Below are 26078 nucleotides of genomic sequence, written 5' to 3'. Positions count from 1 at the left end.
CTGAAGATAAGGAACCGAAGAAGCCTTCTGGATAGAAGACGGTCGCACTGCAGATGCTTCAGCTGATTTCTCTAAGAAACCGACTTCACCAGCCTATATAAAACTCATTTCGTGACAAATTGAGCCCTAAATACGTGGGCGCGTGTAACACTGCTTCGCTTTAATCCCTGCCACCTGAACAACTTCAAACTACCTGGCAATCAGTCGGCAATCAGGCCAATCAGGCCGGCAAACAACCAAAACAAACAGCGGGAAGGTGAGCGATGGTCGCCCGGTGCTCCCGAAGGTCTGACCTGACCCCGGGAGGGGGCGGCCTCATGACTAATGGGTGTTTAAGCTCAATCACAGACGGCGTGCTCCACTTCCGCCCGCTAAATGGCTTCATTCTCTCTTTCACACCACAGGGTCTCCAGCGCCCCCTCCTTCTGTCTGTCATGGCTGAGGAAGGGAGGGTGGGGGGGGCACCGTGGGACTTTAATTGCCTCTGACTGCCGCACAGCCAACTTCATTACATTAACAGCTTCGACCCACCTTTGATGCATGTTTCTGATCAGTCGCGATTTATTTTATTTTACTTTTTATCCATTAGGCTGGGGGGGGGGAATCATGGAGGAGGAGGTCAGGTGAGGGACTGATACACAGAGGCAGCTGAGGTGGTCATGGAGGAATAAATGCCAGGAACATTTGGACATGCGCCGTACTCGGCCTAGAGAACACGCCGAAGCGTTTCACGCCAATCAGCAAAACGTCCTTCAGTAAAATGACCAAATACCAACAAACTTCCTGGCAGATCTGATCGCTCTGTAACAGCGGCCTGACAGTAACAACGGAAATCACAGAACATCCTCACCCAGTTATGCAGACATTCCCTGAGTTACGCAAGAAGAGAATCTCACACACCCACACACACACCCACACCCACACACACACGCACACACACATGCATGCACACACATGTCACCATTCATGAAGTCCATTCTGTTCTCTCAATTCCACACAGTGACACACATTTCTTCACCGTGGACTTCCAAGTTTACTACACAAGCTGTGCTAATGGCTCAGAGCCACACACACACACACACGCGCGCGCGCGCGCACACACACACCTGAAAATAATCTTCTGTGTTGCCTTCTCCATTCAGAAAACTGTGAGTACCCCTTGGGTGTGCGTAACGACTTTGGGGGTGGTGTTAAAAAAGGTCACGTCCTGATGTCAAGCGGCGCCACTCGCCATGGTCAGCGGCGTCGGGGAGCGGTGGAGAAACAATCATACACAACGACTGCAGGAGGGAGGAGAGAAGCAGGCCAGCTCCAGCAGGAAGAGTGAGTGCCTCTGAAAGTGGATATGAAGGCGGATGAGCCACGCCAACCTCCTCTGACCACATTAACAAAACCTAATGGAACGGCTGGCTCCACGAGGCCTCGTCATCCATTATCTGACTGTTGCCCCACGCAACCAGATAGGCTCGCAGCCTCGGCGGCTGCAGCTCGGTCGCCCTGCGCAGGGATCTGCCTTTTCCTTCTGTCCTGTTTTGCTCTGAACTTAAAACAAATGATTGGTAAATGAATTGGCTGGTATGTAAAGAACCCGGAGCAGAATTACCTCCGCCGGGCCCGTGGCCACAAATCACTGTAAGTCATCAGGGGAGGAAGGAAGAGAAAAGGATCCAGAGCAGGTCCACTGGGGCAGGTCAGGTGGAGAGCAGCCACAGCGCAAACGTTAGTGGATCAATGTTTTTCTTTATTTGGTTGGTTGAAGTTTCTGGTTCCAACGTCAGGGTTTTCACCATATTTACACAGGTGCTACCTCTGATTCTGTTTATATGTGTTTATAAAAACCTGTTTACTTTATAATAGATAGGGTGGAATAGGTATGAAGTTCCCTGTTGAGATTTCAGTAGCTCGTGGCTTCAGCACGTTGTCCTCACAGAAAATTCCCTCTCTTGCAAATATTTATCCTGCTAAATATTTGGTATTTTAGGTTTCACGGTGGTGACGCTCTGATAGCAGGATGTTGGGAATTCAAAGAAGATGATTTCCTCTGGAGGCAGTTAGCTAAAAATTTTCAGCATGTTTCCCCTTCAGCAGCTATTAAAAGGAATACATTTTCCACCGTGTGCAATTATTACAATTAGTTTTAATGTCCGTGTAGGTTTGTGGTTTGCTTTCTGCTTCCCCTCCATCACCACCAGGGGCCTGGATTACTCATAGAACGGGAAATAAAGACGCCAAAGTCCATTAAGTGGGCTGGTAGGACATCAGATCAGCATTAATCTGGCACTTAGTGTAGCAGTCCGGGGGGGGGGAGAGACAGACAGAGAGGGGTAGAGAGAGAGAGAGAGAGGGGGGAGAGAGGGAGAGAGAGTTGGGAGAGAGGGGGAGAGCAAGAAAGGGAGAGAGGAGGGAGAGAGAGAGAGAGGGGAGAGAGAGAGGGGGAGAAAGAGGGAGAGAGAGGGAGAGAGAGTTGGGAGAGAGAGAGGGAGAGCGAGAGAGGAGAGAGGGAGAGAGGGGGGAGAGAGGGAGAGAGAGAGGGGGAGAGAGGGGTAGAGAGAGAGAGGGAGTGAGGGGGAGAGAGGGAGAGAGAGAGGGAGAGAGAGAGAGGGAGAGCGAGAGGGGGGAGAGAGAGGGGGAGAGAGGGAGGGAGAGAGAAGGGAAGAGGTGGGTGACAGATTGAAATGTTCATTTGAACATGACCCCACATTTACAGGTTTCCCCCACGGTAAACAGCGCCCCCTAGCGTGTAAATTTAAAATAGCCAATTCGCTTATAATCGTCCTCGAAGATCCCTGAAGGACCTCTAATTTCAATTGATTCGGTGTAACGACATGATTTCTATTTATTACCACTATTAAATAATTACTTAATTTCATCCGGTTACATTCTAAAATTAAAAATAACAACAACTCAATAATTGTAAAGCGATTCTACCCCTGACCCGCGGTTATTAGTCGTCCAGTGATATGCCTGATCAAAAAGGTCCCAGCACTGTTGGCTAGCTTGCTAGGGTCCCAGTTTGGCAGCGCTGAGAGGTGACAGCTGAGTCCAGTCTTGTTGTTGTGTGCCGAACCAAATCGCCACGATGTTTGAGGAGGCCAGCGAAGTATTCGATAACATGTTTAAATCTTCATTTCCCCTCACCTTCATCGTTTTTATCCCCGCGGTGCTGATTCTGGTATCACCACTCCCGGCTGAAGCGGCACATGAGTTCACCGTTTACCGCATGCAGCAATACGATTTGCAGGGACAGCCGTATGGTGAGAGGGCGATTTCTCTGTTTTATTCGTTCCGATATGTATGCAAGATTTTGTGCATATCAAATCATATCGATACCTTCGCAGGCGCCTTCATGTAATTTTCTGCAACGTTTCAATGACAGTAGCCTGTGTAGTACTAGCCTGCGAGCTGCTAATGTAGCTTAGCCTTGCTAGTAGTTATCAAGCTAACTAAGTCTAGGAGAAGTTCAACATATTTGTGTATAAAATGAAATCTCTGTGACACAAAAAATGGAAACAATATAGCCAGTGTTGGCACAAAATAACAGTAAGAACGCCGAAAATATTTGAAATATTGATTAAGGAATAAATATAGTGCAGATTGTGTTGTTCACTAAATGAAATATTGAAGTTAGGGTTTATATAAGATTTTGGAGCAAGATAGATTTGATCTCTGTAGATCACTTAACCTACAATGTAGGACTTACTGAAGCTTTTTGCTAAATGAGACATCTAGATCAATTGTTTTTAATTCAGTTTTATTTTACCTTAATTTGGTAGCATTTCATTCCATGCTTCAATGTTATGAACAGGACATATAATCCAATCGTGTCAATGTATCCAGAAATGGTATGGCTGTACACCCATTTGACTCGCTGTGTCCAGACTAACTAGCGGCTCTGTATGGAACCCCCAGGTACCAGGAATGCCATCCTGAACACGGAGGCCCGTACGGTAGAGGCAGAGGTTCTAAGCCGTCGCTGCGTTATCATGCGGCTGGTAGACTTTTCATATGAAGAGTACCAGAAAGCGTTGCGCCAGTCGGCTGGGGCCGTGGTCATCATCCTGCCCAAGAACATGTCTGCTGTGCCACAAGATATAGTACAGGTACTAATGTGATTTAATTCAATAATTAGGTATACTTCACATTCATTCTATATAGTCCCTCTATCAAAAGTATTTTTTTTAATTGAAGCTTATATCAGGTATTTCAAAAACTTGGTGGTTTACTTTTTTAACATTGTCTAGTCAAGTAGGAAGCATGATTATAAAGACCATGTTTTGATTATCATTTGCAGCAGTTCATGGAATTGGAGCCAGAAATGTTGGCTACCGAGACCATCGTCCCCATCTACTTTGCCATGGAGGACGATGAGCTGCTGTCCATATACACTCAAACCCTGACCTCTTCCTCATCACAGGGGTCTCTATCAGCAGCTGAAGGTAGACATTCATCTGCTACAGGCTGGATGTTCTCTGAGGAATTAAAATACATTCAGCTCTGATGATTTGTGTCTCTAGTTTTGCTGCATACGGCCACAGCCAACGGCTTTCAGATGGTGACCAGTGGAGCTCAGAGCAAAGCCATCAGCGACTGGGCCATCACCAGCTTAGAGGTGAGTGACTACGTAAATCACAATCTCTCAGATTCATTGTGTTTGCGACAGATTACGCTTTCACATTCTCTCAGAATTTACGGTAATTTCTTCTCTCAGTCAGTGCTGTTCACTTTAATACGTTTTTCTTTGTGTGGTGACGCTCTAGTTAGTCCCTGAATCTCTTCGGTTGATTCATTAGGCTGTTTATCTGGACCATCTTGTTCTTAACCCGGTGACAAATAAAGCAAAGTTGGAGTTCTGCCCACATTCCTTAATGTCAGAGATAAACACACAATAGATCCCTGAGCTCATGTTCAGCAGGACGCTGGGCAAAACGTTAGAGATGCTAACTGGACTTTACAAGGCTACAACCATCTGTGGTTGACTGCTTCCAGCAGATATTAGAGTTAACATTGTTCAGAGTGGAATGTAGATCCTTTTTTTAAATTATTAACCTACAAATTATTCTTATGTGGTGCACAAGAGAGAGAACGGAATAATGTGTAAAAAGTTGCAGCGTCAGACGGCATCAAATTTGTCTCAGATCATTTTAAGTCTGAAAGGCTGCGAAACCAAGTAGCATGAACAAAAGCGTTAGAGTGGCCAAATCTGGAGTTTGTGTTGAAACCAAAGGGAAAGTGTTTTAATCAGAGCAGAGGGGATTAGGAGACCGAGGTGAGATCGTGGTCAGGAGGTTAGCATAATCTGGTGCAACCCTTAAATTAAATACGCACAGATATTTTAGTCTTTTCTTCTCGTGTGCCTTTAATCCCCAGGGTCGACTTGCTGGAGTTGGAGGAGAAGATCTGCCCACCATTGTCTTAGTTGCTCACTATGACTCCTTTGGCGTTGCCCCGGTGAGCTTATATAAGCCTTTAAATGTATTTATTTACCTCACACAGCAGTCAAGCTGATGAAATGTCAGGGAAATGACCCGAGCTTGGTCGCCTTTGGCAACCGTGTCACATGCACAGTAAAAACCAGTAGATTAAGCTGACTGTGAACCTGTCGTGTCCAGTGGCTGTCCTACGGCGCCGACTCAAACGGCAGCGGCGTCTCCATGTTGCTCGAGCTCGCTCGTCTCTTCTCGAAACTTTACACGTACAAAAGGACACACGCTGGGTGAGTAACCATGATCCCTGTGGGACTTTACTCACTACCAATCACCTCTGAGTTGTAGATTTATTCTGATTATGTTGTGTTCAGGTACAACCTGCTTTTTTTTGTTTCTGGTGGAGGGAAGTTCAACTATCAGGGTACCAAACGTTGGCTGGAGGACAACCTGGACCACACGGGTACTGCTCGGTCATGTATTTGTGTTTCCTGGCGTATCGTGGTTGATATATTTAACAGTCCTGTGTTCTGCAGACTCCAGTCTGCTACAGGACAATGTTGCTTTTGTGTTGTGTCTGGACACGGTGGGCAACGGAGACACCCTGCACCTCCATGTGTCCAAACCTCCCAAAGAAGGAACGCCTCAATATTCTCTGCTCAAAGAGCTGGAGTCGGTAAGGAGAGCAACACGCTGAGTGCTGAAATAGGGGGTTGTCCTTGTCCTAACTCAGGCCTCAGGAGTCGCTCACAAAAACACACATTTTAGTTATTCAGGGCCATTCATGATTGTAGTTCTTCAGTAATGGGGGAAGTAAATGCAGCCTTGGTGACGTTTAAAGGGATACTTACTTATAAGAAACCCGATCTCCTCTATTTCTGCTCACTTTCTAATCTGATTTCACAAGTGACAACAGTTTCCTGCTCGACAGCTTCGTTTCACAGCAGAATAAACTGATAAAGGAATCAGTTTCATGATCAGATTGTTTGGATCACAGGTCTCTATTGTTCTGGTTTCTAAGTTAAAAAAAATAGGACTTTGTGTTCTTTCCCCATCACTTCCTGTCAGGTGGTGGCCAGCCAGTACCCAGAGGTCAAGTTCTCCATGGTCCATAAGAAAATCAACCTGGCTGACGACATGCTGGCCTGGGAGCACGAGCGCTTCGGCATCCGGCGGCTGCCAGCCTTCACCTTGTCCCATCTACCCTCCCACCGCTTGGCGCGGCGATCCAGCATCATGGACGTGCGGTCAGTGTCCCCCTCCTCTCGCCATGGAGCGGGAGAGCCCCCTGCTGGGTGGGTTCATTACTGCAAGTTTCTGAATTAACGAAAAAGTAGTTTATGGCGGTACGCAGACCTGCTCCATTCCACGCTGTCTGACTCACCTCATTTAGTCGCTTAACGAGACGCTGAGCGGTGCGTAGGTTATACAAGTCAGCCCCGTGTGGTGTAACCACGCGAGGTCTGCTTTACCATTTTCTTCCCCATTCACTCTAATCTTGTCCTGCTTTTCTAACCCTCATTTCTGAATCTCTTTGTCACTTCAAATAAAGAGCCTCCGGACTGACATTTGACCTTTTATACCCACTTTTTCTTCCCATCCTTGCTGCGCAGGGAATTTGGCGTGTCTCCCCATGCGCGAGACTTTCAGCCTCCTCTAACTGTCACCACACGGTCTTGTGTCTTACAGGCCTCACGTAGACGTAAAGAAACTCAGCAGGAACACCAAGGTGATGGCAGAGGCCCTAGCCAGGGTCGTCTATAACCTAACTGAAAAGGTGCAGGACACAGCGGACGGCCGGTTTAACCCCTGATACCATCTCTGCTCTTGTGAAATGACCTTTTTCATTCTCTCTCCAAACCCAAGGGCACCCCCGGTGACCTTCAGATCTTCACTGAACAAATGGTAAGTGGGGAGGGTATAGATATGAGATGAGGGGGATGATGATCCCGGTATAGACATTTTCAGCTTCATATTACATCATTGTTCGTGAGCAGTCAGCCGTTACTGCTATGCTGGTTTACCACTAGGGGTCAGTCTTGTCACCGTGTAACTGAGTGGTGGATCCAGCAGGTTCAGGAGGAGCAGCTCTCAGCAGTGGTGGACTGGCTCACAGCTCAGCCGCGTGCCGCTCAGCTGCTGGACAAGGACAGCAGCGTGGTGTCCACCCTGGAGTATCACCTCGGACATTACCTCAAGGATGTGAAGAGACACTACGTCAAAGCTGATAAAAGGTAAAGAGGAGGGCCGTGGAGTGAGTGAGAGTTTATGAGGAAGTAGTTTATTAATCAAATAAATAGACGTCAAAATGTGACTCGTCCACTCAACCGATGTTCTCTTTAGGGACCCAGAGTTTGTCTTCTATGACCAGCTGAAGCAGACTATGAACGCATACAGGTGAGTTTGACAAACTGATGGATTGTGAAGACTTCTGCCCTCATAGAGGACAAGTTTAGTCAATGAAGGACAGTCTGAGGACATTTTCCTTGGTGACAAATGTTGTGGTTGACATATGAGCTGTAACTCAGTGAACCTTTCATGTGATGATCACTCATTTTCTCCTTTGCTCCCGTCTTTTTGCTATTTTAGAGTCAAACCTGCCATCTTTGACCTGCTACTGGCCGTCTGCATTGCAGCCTACTTGGGGATGATGTATCTGGCAATCCAGGCAAGTCAGAATAGTCGTTCCAGCTGTGCTTCCCCTGAAACCCGATTGGTTGCTCCAGCTGTGTGTGCAGATGTTGAACCCAAAATGAACATTCTCTCCTGTCCTTCGGTGTGTTCACAGAACTTCGGCTTCCTGTACGGCGTCGTCCGCAGGGTCACCCAGCCCAAGACGAAAGCGCATTAAGGTGCAACCCCCCCTCCTCTGATACGACCTTTGTTCTTCAGATCAAAGACTTGAGCCAGTAAGAATACAGATGTTGTGTCGTGCTGCTTTTTTTTTTTTTCCCATCTCGATCCACAAACAATGATGTCAGATCCTGTCCTGCTGCCAGAAGACTCCTTTGGCCTCCCGGACTGGTTTAATCAGGAATCTTTTTTTTATTTTTTTTTTACTCGAAGTCTAAGACAGCTGTGTCCTCTGTCCCACCACCCCCCCCCCCAGTTCACTCCTCAAGAATCGAGTGTGTGACGCTCTTGTACCATCGATGGCTCCTCAGTCTTCCTCTTTACTGTTCATTCTGCCAGTATGAGATCGGGCGTCGCCACGGGCAGCTACAGGGGGAACCTGACATTAGTCTGGACAGATGTGTCCACCCTCCCGTCAGATCCTTTCACATATGTCATTTTAAGTAGGGCTATTGTTTAAAATATTACTAAAATTCACTCCCAACGGTCTAAATTGAATCTAAAATAGTGTAATGATGTAATGTTTTGGTGTGGCTGTGACCTCCTGGGTCTTTTTCATCACTTGATCTTTGTGTAAATGAATCAAAAAGGTCGATAAAATCACTTGAAGTCTCAGGTCAACAGAAAAATAACCCAACTTGTGTAAGATTCCGTGTGGAACACTGCTACTTGCTCATTTGACGGGGAGGGAACGTGCTGACGGCGGCAATAACGTGATGGTTTTTAGGGCCGTTTCCCTCGGTCGGGGTCAGCGCTGCAGCATTTCTACACTGGGGGGTCTTAAAAATAGGCAATAACACAAAGGGTGATGAAACAAAAGGGGCCAAATATCTCAAAAACATGCAAAATAATGTGTTCATGCAGCGGTTCTTTAGCCTGGTTCTCTGCGTGATTGATTCTTTGCTGTTTTGTATTTTTCCATGTCAGTGCATGACTTGACCCCCACCAACGCCCCCACCCACACTTTGATCTCGAGTGGGGCCGAAAAAACAGACTCGTATGAATTTTTAATTTATTGAAGCAGTTTTTGTGCATCTGGAATAAACTGTTTCACCTCATCTGCAACACTTCCATCTTTGTAACGCAAACGACATCAGTTGTGATTAAATTAAAGAAAGTGAACGAAATCACCCGTCTCATTTGTCAACATGATTTTATTTTGGGGGAGGGGGGATGAAACGATAACATCAGCTGGATGGTATTAAAACTGCATTACAAAAGAGCAATTGTGTGTTTTTATCAAGTGGTCAGATTGGGGGGGGGGGGGGGGGATTGTGGATACAACATGTCCCACTAATCCAAAAAAGAAGCGCATGCATCATTAAAATACACTTTAGGTACAATCGTTCAGAAATTCATACAAATCCCCAAATTTCCTGAAAATTTTTGATCGAATTTCAAAGAATAATAAATTACAGTGCAATTGATAAGAAACTCCTCCTTTTACTCAACACCATCTCAAAAACCCCACTTCTGTCTGAGTGGGCATTTTGGCACAATCAAACCGTTGGTGAAGATAAATGTGCGTGTTGAACCACCTGTCTGGTCCGGGCCTGTGGTCCGGGCCCGGATCAGGAACCGCTTCCCGATCTTTCTCGCTCTAAAAAATGCAAACCAGGACTGATGGTTTCATTTCATCGCCATCGCTGCTGCACCAAGTTGTGTTTGCAAAGGTAAACGGAACAAAAATACAAGATTTCTGTGTGAAAGGTGACCACAACCGCGTTGCTGCCCTACATGCTTATTGCACCCTTTAAAAGGCAAGAGGCCCCCTATAAATTGCATTGAATGATAATAACTTCTTTTCAAGTAGATAGAGGTGAAAGGGGACAAGAAAAATGCTCCTTTTAGAAGATATTTGCCAATCTAGAATCTTTGTGAACTCCCCAACAAAGGAGGGAAACAATTTCAGGGCGATCAAATATGCCCAGTGCCGTCATGAAGACGCCCCAGATGGAATTCTGACCAGCTGCTGGTTTCTAACACTGTTGGTTTCTGAGAATTGCACCTAACCTAGGTCACTGTTGTCTAATGTACAGCAAAAACATCAGCAAACTATAAAAACCTCTGGTGGAGCACCTCTGGACGACTTCAGAGGTCAGATCCTGGCTCAGGGAGACGCTAGCGAGGCCAACGCCGCGTCCGATAAACCTGTTAACGTACGGCGCAGATTTATGACTGCGGCAAAAAGAGGCTGAAACAGCATCCAGATGTAAAGGAAGAGATTAGATTTGATTATTCCTGATGTAGATGAACACAAATGCTCTCTCTCTGGTCCCTGGAAACATTGATTTGATTATCACCAACTCATCTGCAGCAGAAAATAACAATACAGCTGAGTACCCGCGGTCTGAACGAGCGGGGCGTCCAATAAACAACAATGAGAAGTTCAACCAAAGCAACACCAGCGGCAGCTTCAACCCAAATTAAAAGTTGACTTTTCTTCTGATAGCGGATTAAGAGATTGGTGAAGAGAAACCAAAGCATATAAGAGTGGACAGATGACATCTGCAAGCCTGCTCAAGCACCACAAGCATGCCGTTCCTCCAAACAAAAGCCCGAATTTGATCGAGAAGCAGAAGAGAATAACTGTTTTTTTGGGGTTGTCGTTTTTTTTCTTTCAACTTTTCTTTTTTGAATGAGTCCAGCAGCTGTTCCCACTGACACAGCTGGAAAAAACCAGCGTCCTTAATGGGGGATCCCACTGGTGTGTATGAAGTGTGTCCAGTGGTCACAGCTACTCTATTAGAAAACAACAGTTAGGACATTAATAAAGACATGATTACATAGTGAGAGATTTTTTCTCTTCAATGTTTGTTCATAACAATTTCATAGCATATCGCCTGATTCATTCAATGTCATGCATCCCTCATTACCATAACATGTGCATACATATGTTGTTGTTTTTTTATCCTCTTCATTTTTAAAAGAGCTTTGGGCTGTTGTTCTAATTAGCTGTGAACCCAACAGCCACCGATCTGTCATGGTGTCACAATCATTGTGACAATTAAAACCATGGCGATTGTACTGAAACTCAATCAATTCTAGCCTTTTGCTGTCATTAAACCAGCATTCAGCTTGTACGCCTTCATGTCAGTGCAGCAGCAGACACGTGTCGCACACAAAGACAAACTTAATCAAGAAGCTATTTTCTATACATCATTTTCAAGTAAATATTCATAATACCTGTTGATCATCAGTACAAGAAAAATAAAACTGAGAGGTGAAATGTTGTGAAACTAAAGAGTTGAAAAGATTAAGCTACATGCTTACTCACTCCATACACGCGCGCAGACACGCACACGCATACGCATTCAAACTAAACAACCCAGTGTGCACGTTGAAATATTGGTGCAGTACCACAATCGGCCACTAGAGGTCGATACCAGTCACATGTACGTACACACGTAAGAGTTGTGAGAGTTATGGAGACAATTACTAAAAGAAACAGGACACTAATTTGAATGTCTTTTTTTTTTGATAGATCTACGATTATTATAATAAACGGTAAATCTGCTTTTGTCCCCATGATGCAATTAAAAGAAGCAGGCGTTTACCATTGATGGGTTTTGTTAGTCTAACTAACAAATGGAGCTGGGGCCGTGTGGTTACCGCCGCTAACGTTTGCAGTGATATAAAAATCAATACATGCGATAAAACTGCAAAATGGAGTTTGTAATGGGAGCGCTAACTTGGAAGTACTCAGTGTATCCCGTTGTTAATAACAATTTAGGTTTTTGTCTTCGCATTTGGAACCAGAGGGGACGGACGGAGGATTTCTTGGACTGCTAACCTAAAAACCAGGTTTTAAAGTTTACTACCACTGACATCCACCACATTAGCCAAGGTGCAACACTAACTTAAACTGGTTTGCTCCCTCTGAACTGAGAACGTGTAAATGCCGCAATAGTATAAAACAAAACAAAATACTGCTTATGAAATGTAAAATTAGCAACCACAAGACAAAAAGACTTCCAAAGTAAGATTCACAGTCAAACCTGGAAAAAAAACTGATGAAATGTCCTAAAACAAATGAAATGAGACGCATCGCAGCCTAAGTTTTGAGACACTATTCCCTTTAGCCACGATGATCATAGGCCATCTCTTTCTTGGTCGTCCTGGGAGCCTGGTGCCGGGCGGTGGCGGCGGAGAGCCTGTTATAGATGTTTGTCCTTGGTGATCCCGTTCTGCACGTGCTTCCTGTGAACGACAGAGGACGGAGAACTGAGTCCAAAGGAGTCTCTATCAGGAGGGGAGCGAGGAGGAGAGCAGATGCTCGTGAGATGATCAGGAGATGTGAGGCATTAGCGGGCAGAGAGGTTATCGTCAGAGCTCAACGCCCAGAAGATAAGAGGTGCCACGTAGTCACATGATCATACGGCTGAAGCACTTTGATCTTACACGTGAGGATGGCTCTTTGCTCTTTAACTCTCTGAACAACAATGAGGGGACTATTTTTTTTAGAGTAAAAGGGAGTATCAGACTTCAGGATCTACTCAGCAGCAGCGTACACATGACATGCAGTCAGGGGATAAAGGTAACATCACAGATAAAAGCAACTGAATCTATATCTTTAGATAAAGAACCAATGCAAAACCATCCTGGGTCCAGTCATGTTAGCATTCTATAGTTTAAAGATCACCGTTGTTGCGCACGTTTGCAGATTTGGCTGCGACACCATACTGTGGAGGTCGTTGGGGGTTCTTGCTACACAGATTAAACCACTTACATATTCCTATTATAGAATAACACTGCTGCACATGAGGCGTTTGCTGAAGTTCTATGAAATAAATATTCTTTCCACACAAGTGTCCTATGAAGAGCCTTCTGCCAGCGAACAGATACAAACCCCCAATTAAAGTAAGACTGTCGTGTTGGAACAGTACTTTGATAATTGTGATAACAAGGCCATGAACTCCTGGCCCAGCTGTGAACTTGCACTCACTGATAAGTTATTTTTGGGTTATACGAGGAGCGCGGAGGCTCAGATGAGAGCTGTCAAATTAAAAAGGAAAAGGCGCCGCTCACCCCTGAGCAGCGACGTGATGTCCAGCACCATCATCCTTGTTTGCCGCCCCAGACTGGCCGAGCAGACCCGCTGCCGCCTTGCTGTCCTCTTCCTCCTCGTACTCCCTGACGTCATTCACTTCCTTCACCTTCAGCACCTTGACTACGAAAATCACGATGAACTGCACGCGGCAGGGAGGGAAGAAAGCACACAGAGAGGAAGTGATGTCACAGAACTTGAGACAAACGGAAGCAGGACAAACGACTTGTGCAGCCCTCACCAGGAACCAGTAGATATTCATGAGCAGCAGTGAAAAGAGGAGAGCGTTGAAGAAGAAGTAGAAAGGGATGGTCGGGACGGACCGGATGCTGGACACGCAGGTGGCATACAGCACTTTCAGAGGGAACCAGTAGAGACGGAACCAGAACCTGAGACAAGACGAAAACACAGTACATGTGTATTCAACTTCCTGAGCTCTGCGTTAAGGAACCAAAGCCGGTGAGATAGGAACAAAGAACAAATGAAAGCTTTTGCTGAGACTGACCATGTGATACTGAAGCTGACCGAGCCCATGTTGGACAGCACGTCGTTGAGCAGGTAGTAACCTCCTCCCCTGGACTTCAGGTAGACGTTGAGCTTGGTGAACTCCAGCTGGATGTCATTGATGTCGTGGAGAAACAACACCAGGATCCCCACATTGTGGTACCTGAAGGGCGGGAGGGGGGGGGCTTTAAATGCTTGTTTTGAGCGCGATTATCAGGGATGAACATGAAACCAGAGGGGAAACTACCTGAAAGCGAAGGAGAAGCAAATGAGGGCCAGCGTGATGATGTGGTGCACCACCATCACAGCCGAGTCCTTCCGCCACGCATCCATGTAGATGGTAGCGTAGATCGAGTGGCCGTAGAAGCTGCCCTGGATCAGGTAGGCTATGGCGATATCAGTCGGCACCGACATGCCACTCTTCCAGTCTAAAGAAAGAAACAAAATACGGTCGAATTCATGAGCTTGAACCCTGTCCTACGTCACCCTGGGGCTTTATTTCTGATCGGCGTCCCGATAGCGCCAACATTCGACCTCTAGATGGCAGTATATCAAAGCACGCCCATGAATTATCAATGGCTAATTACTCTTTGCGGCGTCTCTGGGGTGCTGGCATTTCTCCCAGCTGACACTGGGCAACGGCAGCGGGAGGCTCGCCGTGGACAAACCGCCAGCTCATCACAAAAGCCTGATAAATGTAAAGAACCATAAATCAGGTTTTAGAAAAACGCTGGTTCAGGTGGATCTAAATGGCTTTAAGCCATAAGTAGATCGCGCTTTGGCATTTCTGTTGTTCCTGGCTTACAGTTGACACCGTGCTGGAAAACGTCATGAGTCCAGATTGCGTTGAATTTGTTGGATTCAGGGTTTTCGGGTTAGCAGCGAGGCTCACAGGGAAACCGATCCGATGTAGGAAACTTTCGCCTCCGATGTTGTTGACTCGAGTTTAGCAGGATGGGGTTACAGCTGGATCCTGTGTAATGTTTATTGATTGGCCCTTCTGTCATAAAACATTGAGAAGGAAGCTGTTAAATGGACGACATGACGAGAGCTGTCAACGGGGGGCATGAGAACGCAAGGCTTTATTTCCTTCTTCTGGAGCTCATGTTTCCTTGGCTTCCCCACGATACTCGGCCTTTTTATTCTGTCTTCTCCACATTCTCACCTCCTTTTTCAGCCCGCTACTCTCTCCCTTCTCCCTTACATTCCAGCCACACTACACCGCCTCTGAGCAGACCTCAGGACGACAGCCATTAGAGATGCTGCATCTATTAAAGATGAGCCTGATACCATCAACCAGGTTTCACTAGTTTCCCTGCGAGTGAATTAGGACGACGCCATTACTGGTGGAGAAGAACAGGAAACTATAAGAGGCACGTATGGATTAAAAGTTAAGGGGCCGTCAGCACTGACAGGGGGAAATTCCTTTTAGTTACATCAGCTTCATGAACTGCGTGGGGCCCCGTCACTTTAAACAGTTTTATTTGACACAAGTGAATGATAAAATAAATAAATTAAGGCAGTGAGCTGCAGTTGAGGTAAGCTAAACAACAAAATGGGCCTAAGATGAAGCAAAAGGTGATGCAAGCTGCAAAATGTTTCTTCTGAAAGGAGAACCTGGCCTTTATGACTATGCAGATTCTGCAGCATTAAACCAAAATGCCGCACATGACTCAGAAAGCCTGAAAAGGGTTCTACTCAAACAGCCATGGAGATCACCTCCAAGCTGAGAACAAGACCCCAACTGGCTAGAATATTAAATCATGATGCCGCCATGGTCATTCAGATCAATAAAATGACTGTTTTAGAATATTTAAATGTGTGGATTCAGATATGACAGGAATGACACAAGTGAAAGAAAAACATTCCCCTTGGTGAGAAATGTGCTCCCAGAACCACAAAAAACAGAGGCTTCTTTACCAACTGGCATCATTATAACAGTAAAATTAGCGTTTCCCATGACAATCTGTGAAATTCTTAGGTTGCATTAGGTAGAAATGCTCCTGAATCAATCTGAGGATCCTGATAAATGTCTCTAGATGAACATTTAAACGTCTCTTTTTGCCCATGCAGACTGTCAACAGACTTAGCTAATGAGTGCTTCATTAGCATAAAATGACTGCAGCAGCCTTGTCTGAGGTGAGACTGGCTTTTAATGTAATGTGGAGCAGATGACAGAGTGAACAGCAGGACATACAACTGAGACAGTCTGAGTCAGTTAAATGATCTCAATCAGGCCTGACCACACACCTGATTAAAACAGGAAACACATTCAACTCCGAGTCAGTTAAACCTTAAATCTGCCTGCTGAAGAAGGAAACCCAAGTGTCTCTGAAGCAACTTATGTGTTGGCACAACTAAAACAAAAAGACGTTTGCTCTCTTTCCACTTTCTGACTGTTTCCTCTCCATCTGTGTTGTTAGAGCGCCTGCCGCAGCCCTGCATCTGCTGCCAGTGAAATGTTGATTCATAATCATTTGCAGGAACAATTCTAAGAACTTGGACTGGCTTCCTGGCACTCAGGCCCCTTAGTTGTCAGCAGAGTGGAGCCACGCCGGTGTGCATCTTACTGTAGAAGACAGAGGGCGGGTCGTGGAAAAAGGAGTAGGACGTGAAGAAGAGCAGGTAGGTGCTGTATGACCACGACATGGTGTAGAAGACCAGCTTCCATGCGCTCTCCGGCATCTTGGCAGCATCTTTGGGCATCAGCCTCCACCACCGTGCAAGAGGCTGCAGAGACAGAGCAGAGAGAGGAAGTTTGAGCCACTAATACATGACTGGTTCCTGCAGGCCTGCAGCCGTCTGCAGCGGCTGAGGGAAAATGTGAGCGGTTGCTAGAAACATAGCCAGTGAGAGGAAAAAATAAACAGGCACGTTTACTTTGTTAAGCATCTGGTGCAGACATTTTTGTGGAAAAACGGAAGACCTGGAGGCACATTTAGTGCAAAAAAACAGAGGCACGAGTCCATTAGTCCGTCACAAAGAATGTCAGAAACATGATATTTGCATGAGGTGCAGTGACAATGTTTGAGGGGATGCTCTGCTTCACAGTACGATGACTTTTGTGGTGATTTTTGCTTTTAAAAAGTCCAATGACTCACTCCTGGCCCGTTAAATGATGCAGCATCCGAGAGATGACGGCGCTACCGACGGTGTCGGGATGTCCTTAAGATGCCAGATTTCTTTCTTCCTCTCTCTGTGCTTTAGTAAATTGTGCGTGAGCTAAAATAAATTAAAAACACACAACACAGCGTCCGCCCACAGAAGCGTTTTCACATGTCTGCTTATGGTTTGCAGCACAAGCAGAAGCAGAGGAAGCTAAAGGAGGCTTCTGATGGCGCCTGATAAACGTGGCCCCGCCCCCTCCCTGCCGAGGACGTGTTGCTTGAGATAACCTCCCTTATCTTCAGCTTTCCACGTGCCATCTCACACCACCCTGAGCTCACCAATGTGTCAGCAGAAACTCGAAATCAATTATGATTCGTCATTTATCTCAGGTTTTTTGGATTCTTTTCTTCCTTTTTTGGTTCTTCCTCGTCACATACGAGGTGGGGAAGGAAGTGGAGAGGCCTGACAGATAGAAATCTAACAGCAATGGACGGGGCGGGCACCCTGACAGGATATGAGTGTCCTGGACTGGTTGGTTGGGACGCGTTCGGTGATCACCAGAGCACAGGAAACTCTGCGATCACGAGTCCCTCAGACTGTATCGCCCCCCCTCCCTCAGTCGTCCGCTTTAACACCTCCCTCCCTTGTTCTTCCTCTCAACCCACAGGTCTCCCCCCGTCTGTGACATTTATTTATAGTAGCCAGCTGTCAGTACACAGCGTGCCTTCCCGGTCCTCAACTACACCCCCCGCCTCTGCATAAATTCATAATAGTCGCTGCAACATGCTGGTGGTTTCAGCAACTCCCCATATCCTATTGTCTTCACCACTGCCTTTGCTTTGTTCCGCTCTTGTATTTACTGTAACACCACATGGCATTTCTAAAAGAACGCCCATCAGCCCCGTTGCCATCTCGCATATAACCCTGTGTAGGCACCAGCCTGCAGGCCAGCTCTGAGGGCCTGAGCTAAATTAAGGAAGACAAACTTTACCAGCATCTCACAGTTTAACGTGCACCGCAACCGTTTCCTGTCATTTCTCACACGCTCTACCGGCACCCTCCAAAGCAGTTTTATGCAGCATCAATGCAGACCATCTCTGGATTGGCACCTGTTGTATGGTATATGCGTACATTGTGCATTCCCAACATCTGCAGGGTGATGGGGACCAGAGGACTTTGTTCTCTGAGGGGCAACAGACCCTGGACATGCTGCCGTTCATCCAGCTCATAGAAATACGTGTGTGTGTGTGTGTGTGTGTGTGTGTGAGCAGCACCTCTCGTCCACGGGTCGTCCATGTTTAGCTGTGCATCAGTCAGTCTCACTCTTGTGTTGACAGGATCACGACCTCCGTTTCTATATCAGAAATTAGTTGGGGGAATATGGATTTTTTTTCTTTGCTTGCAGAGTAACTCTGCCACAAATGCAGGTCGTGAGAGTGCGTATAACAGCCTGCCAAGAGCTCCAATTCTGGTCGGGACGATCTCCTCTGTGCTGCACCATTCTACAGAGTATGATGACAATAGTGGGTCAAGGACACCGAGATCCTCGCTCGTTCTCAGTCTAGTAAAACACCAGGACTTGGATGAGTCTCATTTGGGCCCTACAAATCATGTTGCCTCTTTTTTTCTTTTCATCTGACAAACAAACTCTGGCTGAACTCTTTTTCTTGCTCGGATCATGAAAGAAAGCCAGAAAATTTAAATAGTAAAGAAAATTAGAGCGAGAGAAAAAAAAAAACCCTGAAAATTAACCCTTTGCAGCTGCTGGCAAAGGGAAGCAGGGAACCGTAGGATGTGGATAAAACCCTCTCCAGTCCTTCCTCATCTGTCTTTCCTGCCCATCGTTGGAAGCTCAAATACAGCTGCATCCTATTGCTCTCCATTTCATCCTCCACCCCTACAATCTGCCCTTCCTGGAAGCCAGTGATGACAGAGAGGATGAATGGGCTCCACTGGCCTCTTGTGTAAGGAAGCAAAGTGGGCCAGTGAGTCAGGATGCTGGCTCATACATGACTCCATTCATTAAGGATCCCACTCGCCTTTCCTCGTGTTTGTTCCTTAAGCTCCGTCTGATTTTGGTCTTCTGGGTTGGTCCAACCTCACAATGACCCTCTCTAGCTCGTTTCTCATCCACAGCCAGTAATTTGACTTTGTACAGATGCATCCCGACGAGGCCTTTGAGGGGTTAAAAATGCCCCCATTTTCTAATTAGGTTTGGAAATATGTTGGTAGGACAGACATCCAGAAGAGATATTGGACATAAATTTGTTCATAAATTTGTCTGTTCTCTTTTGTTCAAAAGGTAGGAAGTCATTATTCAAATCATTTTCCCTTTTAATTACCTCCAACCAGTCAGGCCATTCTCCTCTGTCTCAGGGCAGCAAAGCATTCCCACTGACCGGACATTCTCTGGCTTTTAGGTCATTCTTTGTAAACCTTATATGGTTATCTGTGCAAATCCCAGTGGATCTGTTTCTGGAACCCTCAGAGCAGCCCCACCTGCCACCAACAGTCAAACCCTTCTGGGTCATTTCACTTGAAGCTGCTTTTGCTTTCAGGTGCCCAGAACCTCAAGGCTTTTTACATCACTTTCTTTCTCACTTTTGGTCCAAACTATTGTGAGGAAAACCATAATATGGTATTATTTCAGTCCCTCTTAAAGAAATAAACAGGACGTATTGATAAACTACAGAATATTCTTCAAAAAAACCCAAAACCCTTTGTAATTGTGACAGTTTCTCCAATGCATCAGAGGTACGGCTGTTAGCTGTGGGTGAGGCCAACTGTGCGGCCACAAAAGCAATGATAACCCAACAGTTGTCAGCTAAATTAAATGATGCAGCATCCGAGAGATGACGGAGGATTACAAGACGTGCTCGTGCGAACCTGCACGGCATCAGCCTCTTCATGGAAAATCAGCAGTTCGCAAATTGGCAATTAGCAAAATACCGTAGCTTTGGATGTGGTTTGAGAGTGATTTAATTAGCTGATTTTCTTACATTGCTGCTCAAAGAGCACAAATAGATCAGACAAAAAAAAGTGCTGAACCACTAAAGAACACGTATTCGTGTGCTACATCTTTATACCAGCGCACACAATTACACATAAGCACAGTGTCACCACCAAGCGTTAATATATTCACACAAGCTGTCCACATGGATCACTGCAGGACATATGGTTGTGATTCATAATGCACTACACTTGTCCTGCAGCAAAACAGGGAAATGGAGGACTGTGTGGATTCAGCTGGCCGAGCCACAGTATGTCCGCCTCAGCGGTTCACGGGTTGAGCAGCTCGCAACAACAATCCCACTGCTTCACGTGCACAATCATCATCAGGCAGAAAGAATGACCGCTCGAGACCGCTAATCGACCCCCCCCCGGGATCGATGGATCGGAGCGTGGAAAACCAGCCACCAATCGAGCTATTCTCAAACAATTCCGACAGTGTTGCGGGACAGATTGGGACACGGAGCCTGAATCAGAGTGGTTCTGACTCACATTCAGGCAAAATGATTCCACGCAATCTGCAACTCTATAATTGCGGCTGCGTGTGAGCGGGACTGGAGTCCCAGTTGAGCGGCGATGGAAAACAAATGGCGGGTGGAGACACGGCAAAGACGAGGAAATGTAGCAGCACTGTGAAATATGTGAGATGAGGTAAACCTTTGGCTCAAAAGGAACAAACCACAGGCTGTTTTTCAGTTGGCATCTGCCAAAGGCAAGTGGGTGTTTTCCGAGGGTGATTCCGTGCAGATGCTCCAGAACGCTCCCGACATCCGAGCCACAGCAGTGTTGGGTTTCCTCGGACCGCTGGGATAGAAGGGCCCCGGACGGCTTCCAGTTGTGCGCACCGGCGTTGCCGTGCACCGGCCTGTTGCGTGCGAAACGAGTGAGCGCCTGCTGGGGCGGCGATGAGGAGGCTGCGCTGGTCAAGGCCAGGCGGCGCATTCCTGTTAATCAACAGAGGCTCCGAGTGTCACCGTCAGCAAACAGAGCTGGTTCACGAGCTGACTGTAAAGGTGCCAGGTGCACACGGGCGCTCTGGCTGTGGTTCACGCTTTAAAATACCTCACAATCGCTCGCTCCACTCCTTTCTTTGGTGGAATCATTGGTGGGGCTGTTTGTGTTCATGGCTGGAACAACCCAGGACTCATCCAAAAAATACTGCCCTATTTAGGAATATTAGTCTCATTAAACATGGAGGAAAACCCCAGAGGACCGCGTTTCATCCTGTTTACTTAAGTGGCCGCGAAAGAGAAAAGAGGCAACCAGTAAGCGCCATGTTATAACCCGGAGCAAAGAAAGATTTGTGTTCCGGAGGAACGAACTTTAACATCGATTGATCCGTGTCAGACAAACAAATGCGCACACATCCGTGCATCCGTCATTGTGGAGTGTCTACAAGGTCCAAACTTCAGGGTGGAAAAAAACATTCCGATGCTGCGTGGTTTCGGTTCCTCTTCAAACCAAAATAAACTGGTGCCACTCATGAATATCTCAAAAAAAGACTTTGCACTTGAAGAACAAGGCTGAAGGCTCTGCTCCTCGGGCTTGCTTGTGAAGCAGTTTCCCATCAGAAATGTGTCAGGAAGCAGATCCACCAGCTATATGGCCCCATCAGAGGTGATAACCCTTCAATTATCGGCCAAATCAACTGTTGCATCTGACAGAATAAAAGGATTACCAGATGTTCTCCTGCGGGCCTGCAGAGCATTGATGTGTTTAATCTATTATAACAGATAGCCATTGGCCACTTTTGGATAGTGCACTGTATTTGTGTGATCAACAGTTAATTGGTTTAGTTAATTTGATTTCCTTTCCTTGTCAGCCCAGGTCAAATGAAAATAACAGACCGCAGACACAAAACAACCCACGGAACTCGTTAAAGAAGTGAGATGCATATTCTGGTCCTCGCATGTTCCAGAAAACACACACAAACACGCATTTGTGCAGGAGTTTTTTTGATTAAAATATTGTTTTCTTCAGGTTCCTGTTGACAAGAAATAAACAAATCTGCATGTATTAAAGTGACAAAGTAGGATTTATGGAAGTGGGACTTAAATTGGGGAACATAAGAGGCTGACAGGCGTCTAAACGCACCTGCTCAATATTTATGATAGACGCAGGGAGCAGTAGATCGTGTGTCAGGTGATCGCGAGAGTGCGCCTCAATTAAACGCTATGTGATGATGAATTAGATCTACAGTTACTGGTTTTTGAACCATTAGCATATTATATTGAACCATTTGATGGAATCATTAAGAGAGCAGGACTAAGAATAATCTTTTCTCACAATCAGTGTCAAAATAACAAGCAACTTTTACCTGAGTGGGCACTTTTGGCTGAAAGGGTAGCACTTCCCATGCACCACAAATCCAATATCAGGTTTCGGTCTGTGGCTCTAATGCACACCAACGAGCACGTGCTAAATGGAATGTGATCTGGGATCTGCGGTTGGGGACTTGTCCAACCTCATGCTGCTTTCACGTATAGAACAACAGGAAGGGATAAGATGCTGCTCCGCTTCGTGTAAGGAGATAGGAGATGTGTAATGGGCCCAGAATGGCATCTATCCGGTTATAACATAGACCCTGTGTCTGTTTTGAGGTAGGCCAGATTTATGGCCGGTACTGAGAATTGATCCTGGACATGCACTGTTTATATTTCTTTTCCTAATCTGCTTGAGTGAAGGATGGGCAGCGGAGTTACTCATTGGCTGAACATGCTGAATCAGCACGCTTGGCCCCAGCTATATGACCCAACAGCCCACTTCTCTTTTCCGTCCCCCTTCCTTCCTTCCACTATCTGTCCTGTTCCTCTCGATTTATTTATCCCCTGGCAGGAGTTCCAAATACAAGTTAATGACTGGCAAAATGTATGCAAACGAACGCTATATGTGCACCCATATGCACACATTCACATGTGACGGATACTTTTAAACTGCAGCGCGACACGTGCGTATGTAAATCATGCAAAGAAGTGGGCATAAACCTGCCGACGCTCCGACAGACGGGCAGGGGGATGTAGAAAATGCTTCCTCACAGCAGTGGGACCAATTTCATTTACTCTTGAGTCACTTACTGCGAGATTAATGTTATATATATAGGGTTAGAACTAAATTACCCTAAAATGTCTTTTCCATTTCAGCATGAATTAAAAGATTAAAAAGTTCCTCAGCCAAACACAGATTGAATCGACATGGTGCCGCTTTCCTCGCAGTTTATCCACTCGACCTCGGCTTCCTTGGCTCCGCCCACAGCTCTGGAATGTGACTTGGCTCGCTGTGTCTCCACTTCCAGAGTATCTACGATGCTCAAATCCTTTGTTTTTCCACAGCTGATGCCGTAGTCTTCTGTGGACACATCAACTACTTAGCTCGGTTTGAGCTTGCGGATGTTTTTCATTTTTCCCCACCTGTGTGCGTTCGCACAATCGCTGTGTTTGACCCGTTGTTGTTGGCTGATCCAAAATGTGCTGAAATTTTGGCCCCGGGGCGGAGCATCTTTGTGGTGAAAGGCACCATCAGATATCTGTTAGGATGTATTTGAATTCATTATTTAACTGAGCACAATGGAGATTAAATATTTGCCAATCTGTAATGAAGACACTGCAAACATCCACGGCAATAACTCTCCGTCCACGGTTTTTTTCAGGAGTAAAATATCGATTCCTCTCGTGTGTCACAGGATGCCGGCGTCGCTTCCACAAGATTAATTGATTACATGATGCTTTGTCCACAACCATTCTAATGTTCGTGAGGTGTCATTAGCTCTCAGCCTAATTAAGCGATGTTACTCCCAGTTGATCCAGGATAAATGCTGGGAGGCACGGTGGTCATGCAGCTAAACAGGGTGGACTTTACATCCGGGAAACATCTCGATTTCTTATAGTCGGTGAATGAAAACTACAAATATTGTGGCTCGTCTCGCACTCCCTCCCCCTAATATTCCTACACATGAGCTCAGCCTGGCTGACCGGAGCTCTTCATCTATGATGTAAACACCGTAACGGTGGAATTACACACACACTAAATCACCAAAGGTGCAGCGGCACACATTTACAGTTCACCTGACATTTAAAGCCTAACATCGCCTTCGCGGCCCACATCGGGGCCTCTGGAGGGGCCTCGTCCCATGTTTCACAGGAGTCAGTGACTCATAGGCTGAGACATGTACGAGCCACATTCTCTGCATTCCCAGGCCACATCTGGATTCACACATGGGGCCCAAACTACAGTAATCCAGCCGTGAGCATCCGCATCCCAGCATCCATCACATAGATAGATGACCCCTCATTCTACCGGCCTGTGGTGACCACGGTGGAATATTTCTTTATAGATTCTTTCTCACACTCCCAACAAACAGCCAACGAGAGGAGAACGCTGTCAACACTTGAGATGAGGGGCCAGAAGAAAGAGGGGGACAGTGGGAGGGTTTCCAAACTGACATATTGGGAGAGGTTCCGTTTTATAAAAGAGCCGAGACCTCGGTCATCATCACAAAAGAAGAATCTTTAATATCCTTGTCGATGATTATTGCGTGGCGTGGACACAATAAATAAAAACGCTGCTCTGACACCATCCAAACAATAATATTAGATTTCTTACTTCACTTTATCTTTAATCCCACACCTGTTCACTTCAAATATCTACCTGACCGGGATGAAATATCAAATTTACTGAGCAATCCAGATCTTAAACCCACAGCCTGAACTCGTGCAGCACCCAGTCTCACCTGTTTATACACACAGTGTTGCAATCAGCCCGCGTTTGGCCCCCTCAACTCCAGAGGGAGGGGAGACTCTGGAGGCCACGCTTCTGCAGCACTGGGGCTTTATTTAGACAAATTAGCTTCTAAATTCAGTAATTAAATAATCAGACCAGTGGGGATCAGTGACATGGTGTGTTGTGGTTGTATCACGCACCTTAAATAGACTCTCCGTGAGTCTCCACCTGATCTGCGTCCACAAATAGGCGCAAAAGAAGAATAGGGCGATTTCGGTCATGGTTATGTACGCGTTGTCCAGAAGAGTCCTCTTGGAGAGCTCCAGACCACATGTAGCACAGTCCCTCCATGCCCCCAGTATTACGGTAGAAGCTTTGGTGATGAGGTCCAAGTATCCCGGCATGGGCTCCACGGCCCCCGGCCCGGTGTCCCCGGCCAGACTGTCCATTCTTGTGTCGCTAAGAGGACAGAATCCGATAGAGTCCGGGACAGAGGGAGTGCTGGAGTCCAGACGGTGCGAGTAATCCGTCAACCAGGTTGCTAGCTCACCTAAAAACCGATGGAACAAGCTTATCTAACCCGCTTACTGTTCAGCAGCCTAATTCTTTGTTTTCCAAATTGACACATGGGCCACTCTGCGCGCACGGAATAGTAGCATCTAAAAAAAAAACCCAAGATAGACAAAAGCACAAACTGCGAGTCACGCACATCTGCTACAGTAGACGGAGCAAGAAAAATATTAAACGGGCTCCTGAGTAATAATCGGAGCGAGGGCTTGGTGCGGATTTCCTCTGCTCATCATGCCGCTCCGGCCACCACCAGCAGCGCGCTCAGGTTAGCCGCTTAGCTTAGTCAAATCAGACGCGCACACTCCTAAACGGGCCACCATTGGCAGCAGCTTCCTCAACACCGAGCTACTCGGATTAACTATCACCGACCTTGATGTCGTGGCTCCCGTACAGGTATTCAGCCGGCGGGCCCAGCCGTCAACACACGCCGTTACTGCGCCGTGTGCGCGGCCGCATCTCTGTCCGTTATTCGCCTTATATAACCCGCGTGCTCTACGCTCACAGCGGGGGACGCGCCGGCGTCAATAACAAGAGACAACGTTGTTCCAACGAAGACCAAAAAGGCAGGAAAAAGCCGTCCTGGCGGGGGGTAAGATAGGTGATTTTCGCCGCCTCCTCCGGGTCCACTGCCGCTTAGCGTGACCAGAGCGGCCTCTGACAAGTGGCGCTTTTCTTTCAATGGGAATCAACTAGTCCGTCAAAAACAGGACGGCGCGGCGAGGACGTGGGGAAAGATGCGGGGCGTGGCCAATTTAGGGCCGCTATCTCCTCTTTTGAGGCCTTTGCTTGATTCGTGGAGGGTTAAAGGGGACTTAAAGAGACAGTGCAGACACAATCTGGGAGCACCA

General features: G+C 46.6%; 2 protein-coding genes across 6 annotated transcripts; one reads left to right on the top strand and one right to left on the bottom strand.

Annotated features, from left to right (window-relative positions):
* Positions 1–2976: 2976 nt before the first annotated feature.
* ncln (nicalin) lies at positions 2977–9403 on the top strand. Of its 4 annotated transcripts, none has more exons than XM_029827599.1 (15): positions 2977–3254; positions 3910–4100; positions 4292–4436; positions 4515–4609; positions 5368–5448; positions 5610–5713; positions 5798–5886; positions 5960–6099; positions 6492–6670; positions 7113–7200; positions 7290–7328; positions 7497–7657; positions 7767–7820; positions 8013–8091; positions 8212–9403. In XM_029827599.1, the coding sequence occupies exons 1-15, from the start codon at positions 3080–3082 to the stop codon at positions 8272–8274; spliced, it is 1683 nt and encodes a 560-aa protein (XP_029683459.1). In that variant the 5' UTR covers positions 2977–3079; the 3' UTR covers positions 8275–9403. The 4 variants fall into 4 exon arrangements, with proteins under 4 accessions (XP_029683459.1, XP_011613161.2, XP_003974248.2 ...); XM_011614859.2 differs by having other exon boundaries at positions 7494–7657; XM_003974199.3 differs by having other exon boundaries at positions 6492–6718.
* Positions 9281–25986, bottom strand: cers1 (ceramide synthase 1). Of its 2 annotated transcripts, none has more exons than XM_003974198.3 (7): positions 24861–25986; positions 16398–16557; positions 14075–14255; positions 13829–13990; positions 13565–13712; positions 13305–13465; positions 9281–12476 (listed from the first exon to the last, which is right to left on the bottom strand). In XM_003974198.3, the coding sequence occupies exons 1-7, from the start codon at positions 25107–25109 to the stop codon at positions 12434–12436; spliced, it is 1104 nt and encodes a 367-aa protein (XP_003974247.2). In that variant the 5' UTR covers positions 25110–25986; the 3' UTR covers positions 9281–12433. The 2 variants fall into 2 exon arrangements, with proteins under 2 accessions (XP_003974247.2, XP_029683460.1); XM_029827600.1 differs by lacking the exon at positions 24861–25986 and adding an exon at positions 16929–24232.
* Between the last annotated feature and the right edge of the window lie 92 nt (positions 25987–26078).

This window comes from Takifugu rubripes, chromosome 20, assembly GCF_901000725.2.
Source record: "Takifugu rubripes chromosome 20, fTakRub1.2, whole genome shotgun sequence".
Lineage (NCBI taxonomy): Eukaryota > Metazoa > Chordata > Actinopteri > Tetraodontiformes > Tetraodontidae > Takifugu > Takifugu rubripes.
Note: the sequence above shows the minus strand (reverse complement) of the source record. Positions and strands in the feature narration are given on the sequence as shown.

What these genes read in the sequence shown, in the direction of transcription:
- cers1 (XM_003974198.3), bottom strand. Translation starts at nt 25,109, where the DNA reads ATGGACAGTCTGGCCGGGGACACCGGGCCGGGGGCCGTGGAGCCCATG. An exon ending in TCACGGAGAGTCTATTTAAG is followed by an intron (nt 16,558 to 24,860) that starts GTGCGTGATACA and finishes CTGTCTCTGCAG; the next exon opens with CCTCTTGCACGGTGGTGGAG. An exon ending in TGAATATCTACTGGTTCCTG is followed by an intron (nt 13,466 to 13,564) that starts GTGAGGGCTGCA and finishes TGCCGCGTGCAG; the next exon opens with TTCATCGTGATTTTCGTAGT.
- ncln (XM_011614858.2), top strand. Translation starts at nt 3,080, where the DNA reads ATGTTTGAGGAGGCCAGCGAAGTATTCGATAACATGTTTAAATCTTCA. An exon ending in ACTCCTTTGGCGTTGCCCCG is followed by an intron (nt 5,449 to 5,609) that starts GTGAGCTTATAT and finishes TGTCGTGTCCAG; the next exon opens with TGGCTGTCCTACGGCGCCGA. An exon ending in TACAAAAGGACACACGCTGG is followed by an intron (nt 5,714 to 5,797) that starts GTGAGTAACCAT and finishes TGTTGTGTTCAG; the next exon opens with GTACAACCTGCTTTTTTTTG.